This window comes from Corapipo altera, unplaced genomic scaffold (genome assembly GCF_003945725.1).
Source record: "Corapipo altera isolate COAL_440 unplaced genomic scaffold, ASM394572v1 79, whole genome shotgun sequence".
Lineage (NCBI taxonomy): Eukaryota > Metazoa > Chordata > Aves > Passeriformes > Pipridae > Corapipo > Corapipo altera.
Genome location: NW_020884927.1, coordinates 4,180,912 through 4,193,510, shown reverse-complemented (window position 1 = coordinate 4,193,510; position 12,599 = coordinate 4,180,912). Strand labels below are relative to the sequence as shown.

The 12,599-nt window shown below is 53.6% G+C and overlaps 1 protein-coding gene across 1 annotated transcript; it reads right to left on the bottom strand.

Annotated features, from left to right (window-relative positions):
* Positions 1–323: 323 nt before the first annotated feature.
* Positions 324–12,599, bottom strand: RGS5 (regulator of G protein signaling 5). Its single transcript, XM_027658595.1, has 5 exons — positions 12,465–12,599; positions 7,149–7,259; positions 4,994–5,055; positions 4,716–4,882; positions 324–4,213 (listed from the first exon to the last, which is right to left on the bottom strand). The coding sequence occupies exons 1-5, from the start codon at positions 12,506–12,508 to the stop codon at positions 4,052–4,054; spliced, it is 546 nt and encodes a 181-aa protein (XP_027514396.1). The 5' UTR covers positions 12,509–12,599; the 3' UTR covers positions 324–4,051.

Here is a 12,599-nt window from a genome sequence, read left to right as displayed (position 1 = left end):
TGGGGGGAGCAGGGCTGGCCCTTGCTCAGCCCCTGTGTCACCACAGCTGCTGCTACTGGTGTGTGAGCCCAAGGCAGCACCCACACAGTGGGGCTGGGAGTGCCTGTGCTGCCCTGGCCCTGGGGAGTTTCTGCTGGATTAGCCTCCTGGGGTGATACTTTTATTCCCTTTTCAGCTTACTTTCAGTCACTACATCACTGCAGCAGAAGCTCTCAGAGGCCTTTGGTCTTGCCAGGGCCTTTTGAGCACAAGTTTTGGGAGCGCCCTGTACAGGGTAAGGAAATACTGCAGCTTCAGTGCAAATAGACAAAATGAACAGTCCATTGAGTTAGTAGCAGAAATACATGTTTATGTGTGGATTACTGAGTGGTACAAGAATATGGGTTAACACAACCAGTTCCTCTGCACAACAGCACCTCACATCTTCCCCACATGAAGATCTCTAGTGGAAATCACACAGAAAACTTCAAACCAAAAACCTCCTTTAGGTGTGAGGAGCTGTTCTTTGCTCCTGACCTTGGCCACAGAACACAGCACCCTCCAGGGAGTGACCAAGGGCTGGGCGGAGCCTGCATGAGCCCCGGGACACCCTCAGCCCTGTGGCTGCCACTGTGTCAGAGGCTTTGGCCGTCCCCAAGACTGGACTGGGCAGCTGAAGCAGAGCCCTGCCTCAGCACATGGGGCAATAGCTGGTCTCTCCATGGTTCACACCATGGCTGGTGAGGTGCGAGGCTCCTCGTCACTGAAGTCACCATAAAACACACATCAAGCCATCCTTGGCGTTAATCCAAGGGATGCAGCTGCAGAGAGCCCTTTTCCACATGTCCCTGTGACACAGAGTGGGCGCCAGGGAGGTATGGAGGCAGTGCCTGGTGCCCAGGGACCCTGGCTGTGCCCCACAGCAGGGGTTGGGGTACCTCGGAGAGCGCGAGACCTGACCAGCACCAGTTCAGGCGCCAGGATGGACCTGGTTGTGGGTACAGGGTGATCCCAGAGGATGTTTTGGAAGATGTATCATTGTGTTCACTTGGGCAGATGGCCAAGGTTTCCTTTGAGAGGGTCTGGGACCATGCTAAACCCATGCATCTCTGTGATGGACCCCAAGCACAATATCCAGAAACTCTGCTTTTTGGCTCTCTGGCTCACAGGGGATCCAGATGCCCATGTTATGAGTATGTATGTATATGTGTGTATGTTTATACTTATATGAGACTATAGGAATACAGATGTACATGTTGTGTGTATAGTGCCATATATGCTGTATTTCAAGAGAGCAAGAGTGATAAAATACATGAAGTATTTCCTACCAGAAATATGATGGTTGGTGTCAGCCCGACAGTAAATACCTCTGGGCCTGTGGAAAGCTGGGCCATGGGCTGGGTACAGGCATTGCCACCTTTCTGGGAGAGCCTACCCATATAATTAGCCAAATGACCCTTCTACACAAACACAACTTCCCAAGAGCTCCAAAATTCTTCAGGGACCGCATTTTATGGCGGCCCAGTAGATCACTGGCAGCCCTCAAAGTAGACTTCCAGCATTTTAGCAGAAATTGAGCTGGGGAGGGATTTCCAGTTTTATCTCTCCTGAATCCAGTCTCCACCTTTCTTTTCAGCACATACATACCTAAACACCTTCTCCCTACCCCACGCATTGCTGTTGCTGTACTGACGTCTCAGGTTCTGATGGTGCATAGCAAGATAGCCTCCAGCAGCATCCTGACCTTATGGCGTTGGTGGTGGCATTTAACTCTGAAACATGTGAGGGAATCTGGAAACAGCTGCCAAAGGATTAAGTAGAAATGAAAGATCTAGGTCTTTCTGCAGGGAAGCCTGTTCGGTTTTGCATTTCTGAGTCACACTGTAAATAAGGAGCTTGAACGTGCTGAACCCGCTTGTATTGACACCAGTTCATGGAGACGTTGGGAGAGTGCAGGGAGCACGGGCAGGCAGAGGTGCTGGGAGCACCATGCAGCAGCAGAGGAGCTGGCTAAGCTCCCCATCCCATGCCCAGCCCTGCTCCTGCCTCCCCAGCTCTGAGCAGTGGGCACTGCTGGGGGATCCTGCACCCTTTCAGTGGGACCCTCCTGCTGCTCATGGGCTCCCTTGGGCTCTTTGGGGGCACCCAAGCCACCCCCTGCATTCACCCCTGCTGCTCCAGCACCAACTTTCCCAGACCTTTTGCTCCAGTGTTTAAAAAAAAAGTCACATTTGTGACTGCCTCCATCCTTTTCCTGCCTCCCCACTCCTGCCTGGAAAACATAGCCCACTTCCTGCAGCTCGGGATGTATTTTTCTTCATCACCATAGTGACAACATGTAAATATTTGGGGCTGGTGGGGTTTTGATCAGATTTTGAAAGTCTTGAAGAGGCTGGCAAATCCGTTGTTTATGTTACTGCATTTTGCATGGAGTCCCATGACTTGCAGTGAGGCTGAGCAGCCCAGGGAAGGGGGCTGGTCTGGGATGCCTGGAGGCAGCAGGGACATGGGTTATTTTGCTGGCGTCTGTCAGGTTGCTGGCTGAAGCAGCTCCTTGGAAGCCATGACCCTCTGGATGCTGCACCAGGAAGCCATCAAGGGGATGAAACGGAGGCCCCGTGGAGCAAGGGTTCATTGCATTTGCCTCGAGGCTGAAATAAGATCCCAGCTGCTTTTCATGTATGCCCTTGCCCCATCCTCAGGTGTGATTTATTCTGTTAGCAGTGGGCTGGCTTTGAATCAGAAAAGAGCTGGTCTTTTTAGAGACAGCCTATGCAATCACACATCCTTGGCAGATGGGAGGAGACAGGAGAGAGAGATGCAGGCTACACAAACTCAGCAGTTTGCATCTGTTCAAGAATCTAGGGGTTTATTTTTCATATTTCCAATGACGGTTTTTAATTTGAGTTTGGTGTTTTGGGTTTGGTTTGGATTTTTCAAATTGGATCTGAACAGCTGCAATTGCAGCTTTTTTTCTCCCCAACATGACTTTCCTTCCTCCTCTGATCGATGCCCCTCGGTTGGGTTTGTGCAGAAGCATCACTTTGGCGTGCCTACTGCAGACAGAAGCGACTGGAGCAAGAAACCCCTGCAGCAACCCCCAGAGCTGCCATCCCAGCATGCCACAGACACCAGCCCTGCGAGGGCTGTGCACTGGCACTGGGACATGGCACGGGCTGTGGTCTGAGAGCTCAGGACATGGTGCAAAGGTTGGAGAGAGCGAGAGTTCTGGGTTGCTAAACAGTCCTGGTGTTTTGGACAAACAGGTTTTGTTTTACCCTCTTTACTGTCTTTAGTGTGGAGCAAACAGGCTGTCTCAGCACTGACTCCGAGCAGAGCTGCTGGGGAAGCGGTGCTGCAGGCTCGCTCTGCTCACCCCTCGTGCCTGCCAGGTACACTCTGGGGCTCCTGGTTCTGCCATACAGCCATCACTGTCATTCCTGCCATCCCTTCTGTATGGTGTCACACTGTCCCTGCTATGCCTCCATCCCTGCACAGCTGTCACTGTGCCTGCTGGTTGGCTGCTTTCTGAACACAAGATGATGCCAATCAGGCAGTGGACACATCTCACCCTGCACCTTGGCCAGGGAGGGAAGAACCCGTAGGGTACCTGCGCAGTCTCAGCAGCACCCTGGGAAGTTGGGAGGAGGGAGCGAGCATGGGCCAAATGAGTGATATGGGCAAAACTGTGAGAAAAATTGTCACGTCCTAAGGAGTCCTAAGAAGGCAGCGTTGGCACCCCAGAGCCTCCAGCTAATGCCAAGCTCTGCAGCGCCAGGGATGTGCCAGCTGCCCAAGTGGCTCCTGGTCACTGTGGACCTGGGGCTGCTCTGCCACCCTTCTGGGTCCCAACTCCAGGGAATTTCTGTGACTGGTCTTTTGTGGGAGAGGAAAGAGATGGGAAGAGAGGAAACACCAGGACATCTGACAATCCAAAGCACGAGGAGAGATGTTTAGCAACATCTCTGGGTGCTCTTCTAGGGTGGTATGAAGAAAGCAAAGCAGCTGCAGGAGAAGGGGCGGGTGTTTAGATAGAAGCAGTGGGGATGCCTTGCACAGCCCTGCCACATTGCTACTTGATTAACTCCTGATAAAACTCCGACCGCACAAATCTCGGCAGGGAGTCTTTCTCCATCAGGGCAAAGATCCTCTTCTGGGCCATGTCAAAGCTGGTTGGTGACGGCTCCACCAGGTTCTTCATGGTCACAGCCTTGGTGAAATGGTCAATGTTCACCTGTGATGGGAGTGTAAGAGGGATGGGGACCTTGCCTTTAGAGGGGTGGGTGATGGCATCTCCCCTCACCTACTCTGCCCCAAAGGGTGGGGAGAGGCTGAAGCAGGTTCTTTTCTCTGGAGGAATTATCAGTGGCAAAGCTGTAAGGATGAGGTCTGTCCTACAGCAAAGCTAACTCGTGGAGGAGGATTACTGTACATTACCATCCCTTATAATTAATATCAGCCCTCTGTGGGGAAAAGGGGGATAGGCATGTGTTGAAGGTGCCCATGGCAGGAGACAGCCCAGCAGAGGCTGAGCATGAAAACAGGGGCACCAGGGCTGTGAAGGGTGGCAATGCAGCACATGGGGATGGGCCTGCCCCTTGCCAAAAGTACAGCCCTCTGAGCCCCTCAGCCATGGCATAAGGTGCCCTGCAGCCATCACTCTCCTATGGAAAGGGGGCCAACAGTGCAGCAGCCTCACTCCTCCCAGTACCATCTCCTGCCCCATGGCCACTGACCTCTTTGGGTGCCTCGGTCTGGATGAACTCCTCATAGATCTTCCTGGCCTTCTCTGCCATCTTCACAGGGGACTTGGTTTTCTTGTAGTCCTCACAGGCCACCCAAAACTCAGCATTTTCCTCGCTGAACTCGGAGCGCAGGAAGGTGAGGAAGCTGGAGAGCCCATCTGTGGGAGGGCCGAGCCCTTGCTGAGCACTGGCAGTGCCAGGGGGGCCAAGCAACAGCAGGGGGTGTGGAGAGAGGGGAGGTGACTGACCACAGGGGGATGTGAACTTACAGGGATTTTGCAGAAGCTTCTCCAAGGAATCACGCCACTGCAGAGCCTCCTCTGGTGATGGCCTGAAGAGAGTAAAGAAAGCCCAGGTGGTCTATGCTTACCCCACAGCCCCAGTCTAGGCTCCAGGTTTTTAAATAATTCCTTTAAACATGTGGAGAACTGAAGTAACAATCTGCAGGGACTTGCAGAGCGAAGGTGATGGTATGGGGATGAAATGGTGATGCTGCTGCATTGCAGCACGAGTGCCATCCTCCTGGGGAGAGCCGAGTGCCAGGGAAGGTGAGGATGGGGCTGGGCAGGCGAATTCCCCCATTTTTGACCAGAGATGTGGCTGACCTGCAAAGTGGGTCCCCTCTGCAGCCACAGGTCTCCTCCTTACCTCACTACCCGCGCATGGGATGGCGGAGCACAAGCTCTGCGGGCAGCTGGGATGCATCTCTATGTTTTCCTGCTGGGGTGGGGAAGGATGCTCCCTGCTGGCAGGAGGCACAGGGGCTTGGTCATTCGGCCCTGTGCTGCTGGGGCTGGGGTCAGCGCCCTCCACTCCCACAGCTCGTCTGCCCGGTTCCCACGCCCTAAGGCAAGGCAGGACAATGGCCTCGGCACCCTTCCCAGTGGAAACCTCCAGTGTTTTCCAGCTGCGAGGTTTTTCCTCTTTTTTTTTTTTTTCTATATTTTTCAATGTGACTAAAGAGTTGGAGGGGAGGGGGGTTGATTGTGGCTTTTTCCTGTTGTTTTAGTTAAGCTCCAAGGAGTTTGGCCAAGCTGCCCTGGGCTCCCAGTTCCTGCCCTGTGACCCACCAGGGCAATGCCTGGTGTTGGCTGGAAGGCGAGGGAAGCCCCTGTGCAACTTGTTTTGATGCCACAGGAGCCACGTGTTGGGGCTGAAACCCCCTGGGTGAGTGGAGCATCCCAAGGAGCGTGGGCAGGACAGCCTGATGCTTCCGTGGTGGGTCTGGAGGAAGTGCAGGTGCTGCTGCCCAGCCGTGCTGCCCATGTGGCTCCAGCGCAGAGAGGGGAACAGCAGGAAAGCAAAGCTTGCTCAGGGTGGGTACTTGGCCTCACTTGTCATCAGACTGCAGCAGTAAGGACCACGACAGGGGGTTCTGATTGTTCACTTCCTGGACCTCAAACTGCATTTGCACTTCTATCAAGGAACAAAAACTCTCCCTGTTCCTGCCAGGTGATTCTCACCCCCATGAGGTGAAGCATCGCTGCATTAACCCAACACAATCCAGATTTCCTGGAAACTACCAAATTCACATTTCCATTATCTGAATGTCCTAGGGATGATATTAACAGCAAGCGAGATTCTGACAGGTGAGTGATGACGAGGCTGCACAACATTGCAGTGTAGAGAAAACAGCTCCTCCAGGCAGTGGGGAGAGAGGATGTTCTCTGGCTTTCTGCGGGGACAGCTAATGGGGACAAATGTGTCTCGGTCACAGAGGCATCTGGGGCATGGCAGCTCTGTCTGCCCTGCTTGATCTGGGCAGCTCTTGCCAGGCAGCACTGTGGTGAGCAGGCACCCTGCCAGAAAGCCTCCCCCTGCATATCACCCGCCACAGCCTGGATTAGCAGGCAAAATAACTAATGTTTCATGTGCTTTAAGTAATGCTGATAAAGCAGAGCCAATATTATACACCAGCTCAGTGCTAGAGAGCAGTGGCTCAGGACAAAGGCAATAAGGTGAGGAGGTGACAGCATCCCTGAGCTGCCCAGAGCCAGGCATCACACCATACGGTCACACAGCCAGCTCAGGGACAGGCTGCCATCCCAAAGCCAGATGGCTGTGAAGGCTGGCACCTCTGGGCTGAGGCAGGTGACTCAGAGAAGTCCAAGTGCCATATGCCTCTGGGAAAAACCTTTATCCAATAACAGGAAATCTCATAAAAATTAAATTGAGTTTCCATGGGAAATCTAGTTTCCATAGAGCTGTATTGCCTGACATGTCTCATGCTGCCCTGACATAACTTCCTGAGCCTGCACTTAGCAGTCGGGCCACAAAGAGCATGCCACAAGCTGCCTGCCATGTAGAGCCTCCTGTGCCCCCCCTACAGCAGGGCTTCAGCTCCTCTGCACCCCAAAAGGGCTCATAACCACCCCACTGGCAGGGCACAGGTGCCAGCACAGCTCACACCAGCGCAGTACTCACTTCTGGGCCTTGGGTGGCTTCTCTTGCTTCTCAGGGTAGGGGATGATGAAGTCAATGGCTGAGTCGTGCTTCTGGATCAGCGTGCCCAGCTTCGTCTTGATCTCCTTGGCCCTGCAGGAGGGAAGGAGCAGAGGTAGGTCAGGCAGAGGAACGGGGCAATGGGGACAGTCACAGTCCCTGCCCTACACAGCCCCTGGTGAAGTACAAAGCTCTGTAATTATTTACAGATGAACAAATGTACCCTTATGTTGTAAAGGCTGCGCCTGGCTGGTGCTGTTCAAACCGGGCGCTCCGCATTAGCGGCAACTCTTGATCTCTTCACTCTATCCCCATCTGTGGCTGGGATAATTGTATCAGCAGAGCTGGCGGGCTGCTCTGATGGTGAATTAGGGACGTGTGTGCAGCACTCAGTCTCTATAGTGATTAGCCTGAAGAAGTGCTGGTGAGGAGGTGAAGGAGCTGTCTCTGGAGAGGAGGCTGTGGGGGTGCCGTGCTGGGCTGCATGGCAGTGCCTGCCCCACCCAGCCCTGTCCCACCCTGTGCCTGCCAGCCCTGCACTGCCGATGGCATTCAGAGCAGGACACCCTCAGAGATACATATATATATATATAATAAGTAAGCTTTATATCTGCAATGGGAAATACACACTGCAAATAGACACCTCCTGAGTGCTGCCTTCCCCGGGGCAGAGGGGGAAGAATGGTTTCCTCCGGAGTTGAAATACTCTGACTGCCAAAGGCTTCGTGCCAGTTCTCCGTTGCCCCAAGGCCACACCCCAGACCTCTGTTTGGAAGAAGCAGAAACAAGAGGGGTCCTGGGGCTTGACAGCAGGCCCAGATGTTTCCCGAAACATTCCCTTTTGTGTAATACAATTTGCAATGAGGTCCTGAGCATCTAAAAGTCCAGAGGAGGCTCCCCTCTGCTGCAGCTCAGCGATGGTAGCAAAAGTAAGCTGAGCTTTTGCAGGGAACACTGAGGTGTGCTGTATAAGGGTGAAGAAATAAAGCGGTGAAAACAGACACCCCAAGCCCCATCTTTGCAGGGCAGGACTTTTCCCTGACACAGCAACATTTGGTGGCTTCCAGGTCGTCTTGCTGGTAGAGGAGGTGAAGGAGAGCAAGGGGCACACTGCTCCTCACAGGCTGGCTGGGCTGAGCTTTTGGCATGGCTGGCAAAGCCAGGCTGTAGGTCCCTGGCTTCAGGGTTCCCTACAATTTTCCTCTCTGCTGTTTATTTTCACAAGCCCTCTGTGGATGATCGCTCCCTTTCTATGTCTGCTATTTTATTGCAATTCCTTTAATTTTTTTCCCTCCCTATAAAACTCTCTCTGTGTTTTGGTTTCCACTCGCCAGTCCCCATGGGTGACTTTTTGAGACCCGGAGCAGGGGCGTCTGCTCTGCTCCCTGCCAGCTGCCCCCAACTTCTGTGAAGAAATCTGTCTCTAAACAGCCACCCTTGCATGAAAGCTCAAAGCAGGGCCAGCCAGAGTGAGCAGCCCAGCTTGGGGCTGCATGGACCACCCGCCATGGGTGTACGGCACGGGGCATCACACACCCAGAAACCCAACTGTTTTCATGGAAAATGTCAGCAGCCACAGGGACAGTTCCCATTGCTAGTGCTTCTGAGAAAACTTGAATCTTGGAAAGAGCAGGACCTCAGGCAAAAGGTGATGAGGTCACCATGCTCCCACACTGAGGTGTCTGGGACAGGGATGCTGCCATGTACCGTTTGTCCTGCTCCCTCTGATAAAAAAATAAAATGCAGATAAATCCTTGGAGCTGGCTCCTGATGTCCAGTGCCTGGGACTGTCTCTTCTGCAAGCCTCCGGTGTCCCTTGGTACCCTCCTGGCCATCACAGCCATGCTGGGACACCCATGGCATGGCCCTGACCAAAGAGGATGACACAGCTGCACCAATGGGGACCAGGTGAAGCAGGCAAGGAGCTGCAGCTCCATTAGCACCAAAGCAATGGGTGGGTGCAGAGGGTGCCCCAGTAAAGCTGTTGGGGCAGGACAGCCTCTCCCTTGGCTCTGCTTTCCCAGACATCTGTGCTGGTGGCTACAGGTCCCTGCAGGGAAGGGGACACATAAGTTCAGGGAGAATCTCTCAAAGAGGGGCTGAGCAGAAATCCTGGCTGCCACCATGTGTCTCTCCCTGCCACAGCCCAACATTAGGGAGGGTAAAGCTGTGGATGTTGCCAAACCACTGCCAGTGCTGGTTGCTGTGCACCAGGGACAGTCCCTTCTGGGAAACTGGACCATGTGCCCTATCATGGGAGGCTCATCTGGCAGGAGCAGGGGGGGAGTCTCCCACCTCGGAAGCCAGGATGGTGGATGCAGGAGGCACCGTGTAGGCAGGGAGATAACATGAGCTGTGCTGGGAGCAGGGGCACCAACAGCCAAATCTAGCCCATGGTGACCCAAGGAGCTGGGAGGACAGGACCAGTAGTCTGTTGCTGTTCGAACATGACCCGGGGACCCCCCTGCTCTGGTGTAGATGAGCCAACACATGCACAAGGTGTTTTGGATGCTACTGATGGCAGTTTCACACAGCAGCAAGTACTCTCCTGGATAATGCTCAGAGCTAGTTCAAAGTCCTTCTCTCCGATTCCCATCCTCTGACAGTGACTTACGGCCAACATCTGTCAGGCTCAAAGGGCACTGACAGGCCCTAATAGCCCTGAGCAGCTCCAGCTGAACCCCACACCCTGCAGGTTAATGGGGCTCCATTTAAGCTCAGCCCTGGGGCTCCCTTGTCTCAGGCTGTGCTGTGCAGTGGTGTTAGACCTATATGTCAGCCCCACTGCCTGCTGCTCCCAATGAGACTCTTCGGATGGCTCCATCCTGTTCCATCCCATGGTGCTGTCAATGGACCACCAGTGGCTGCCCACCCCACTGGAGCCCTGCAAGTCCTGGTGTCAAGACAGCAGAAAAAACCTTCCCCCTGCACCGGAGCAAGTCCTGGCTGTGGGATCTTCATGAAATCCATGGAGACAGCAGAGGTGAGGAAGGTTGCTAAAAGGAAGCGAAAGGACTGGAGCGGGCTGAGAGATTGCAGGTTGAGGGAGGGAAGGGCTATTTAAAGACACCATTCTGGCATCCTCCAGCAGATGGATTGCAAGCTTTCAAGCAAGGCTTCAGCAAAGGCTAAACAGCAGGGTAAAAAAGGCAGTTATAAACAAAAAGGCATCCTTCAAAAAAACCCAGCTATGGCCAAGTGAGAAAGAGCAAGAGGACCGTAAACGGTGGAAGGTTAAGTGTGAGAACAGATGGGAGAATGCCAAGAAAAAGTCTGAGAAACAGCTTCCAAGAAGCATTAATAGAAAATATGGGCTCTGTCAAACATATCAAGAGCAAGAAGGCTGCTCGAGAGGGCCAGGAGAGACTCCAGCTTTAAAAACAAAACAAAAATAGAAGCTCAAAGGAGTTAAAGCTACAGCTGAAAGCTAAAGATGCTGCTGTGCCCAAGGGCAGGAAGGTGTGAGAGGAAATTCCTCTTGAGGGGAAGAAGGCTCCAGAGAGGATTCAAGGAGCCATGAAGCTGCAAGTGTGGTGCTGTATGGGCACGTCAGTGGCAGCTGTGTCAGATCTGTGGTGGACACATGGACAAATATGGTCTATTGGAGAGAAGTCAAGGCAGCTCTGGCGGTAGGAAGAGATTCCTTCCAACCTATCGTCCTTCTCTGAAGAGGCCAGCAACCACATTTTGTGGGGAGTCAGGGGGTACCAGCCCCTTGGGTCTTCAGGGGACTTTGGGTAGGTTTTCCAGACCCCAGGCAGCCGCAGGGGGGAAGGCCATCTCATGGATGACAGCGTGGGAAAGGCAGCACACAACTGTGGGGATGGTGCTATGGGAACACAGGCTGGGACCGTGCTGTTAAATGTCACACACGTGGGGAGAAGGGGGTCAGTGGCCAAGGAGCAGATATTGCACTCCTCAGGTATGGCACTCAGGGACGAATTGTGAGGAACTGTGGGAAGATCTGTGAGACTGGCTGTGGAGCAGCTGTTAGAATGCCTCACAGAGCAATGCAAAGTGATGCGCGGGGGACAAACGCAGTCCTGACTCTGCGTATGAAAGTGTAAGTGAAGCTGCCTTCAGGAGCAAGGATTTGAGGGCACAACAGGTGAAAGCATCAGCATAGCAACAGGGGGAGAAAATCTTTATTAAGAAAATTTAGTATTAGAAAGCATCAGAAGAGTGAAAACAAAGGGGAGAGCAGAACAGAAACACGCGGATCACCCACATCTGGAAGAGTGCTGCTTGGCTGCCTGTGGCGCAGGAGGCTGCAGGGGAGCAGACAGTGGAGTCACTAGGATGGTCCAAAGGCACATTTCCAACAAAGAAACTGCCACAGGCCCATGCTCCTGTTTGTACCTGTGATGGGAATTTGCCTTGCTTTTGGGCAAGCAGCATCAGACCCCAGTGCCACAACTTCAGCTGGGACTTCTCTGGAGCTTCCCCCAGTACAGTGAATGTCCCCTCATTCCCATCTGAAAACCAGTGCTGAGGTATTTGCAGCCATGAGGCAATCCTCATTGGGGGATTCACATGTATAGTCTTTTCCCAAGCTTCCTCCTTACGTGAAGCATCGGATGCCCTGATGCTGCAGGGAGACCCCAGATTCCAATCACCATGGAAATGGCTGGGGGTTGGAGCTTGCTGTGGCTCCAAAGAGGGTTGAGAGCAGCCTGGGAGGCAGCACCAACACCATCAGGGGCAGGTTTCGACGAAAGCACCTGGGTGGGTAGACTTTTCCCAAGATAAGGATGGGTGCCACAAGCCAGGCAGAGCTGGTGCTCTGCATGGAACTGAGCCTCATGGAGAGGGGCCAGGTCTGGCTAATCCGTGTGAGAGTAAGACACAGGCAGTTAAAGAGGATTTTGAAGCACTTGTGAGCCAGGGCTGGTTTGCCTTAGAAAGGCAAAACCTCTTTTCTGCTTTTTTCCTCCTCCCCTCCTCCATGTTTTGCAAATATTAAGATCTGACAACAACGCACTCCTGCTCAGAGCAGCGGAGGTAGAGGTGGGGGGGTTGGGGCAGCCCAAACTCACCCAGCAGAGAGGTTCCCAAGTCAGAGTGGGTAGTTTGCAACCGAATCACCACTCGCCCCGCTAAAGGTCCCAGCCACTTGCAGCACCCACTGAGCCACCCCCAGAAAGCCTCCCTTCCCTCCCAGTTCAGAGCTGGATAATCCCAGTCCCCATATGAGACGTTCATCTCGGGGACATGCTTAAAGGAAGAGCCCCTGTGCCTCCAGCTGCCCCAGCAGAACCCTGCGGGGAGGCAGCCCCCTGGCATCCTGGCAGCTCTCACCTCTCCAGGCACGTGTGGGGCAGCGCTGCTAATCCTTTGCACATCTTGGCAGGCTGTAGTTTCCTCGAGCCGTGAGAAGAGTGTGAGTGATGGCTAAACCAAGCAGCAGCAGCTCCGTCTGCAGCCCAGCTCCCC

Coding starts and splice junctions, on each gene's coding strand:
- RGS5 (XM_027658595.1), bottom strand. CDS start 12,508: ATGTGCAAAGGATTAGCAGCGCTGCCCCACACGTGCCTGGAGAG. Junction 4,883..4,993: donor GAAGCTTCTGCAAAATCCCT/GTAAGTTCACAT, acceptor GCCCTCCCACAG/ATGGGCTCTCCAGCTTCCTC. Junction 4,214..4,715: donor AGACCGAGGCACCCAAAGAG/GTCAGTGGCCAT, acceptor CTCCCATCACAG/GTGAACATTGACCATTTCAC.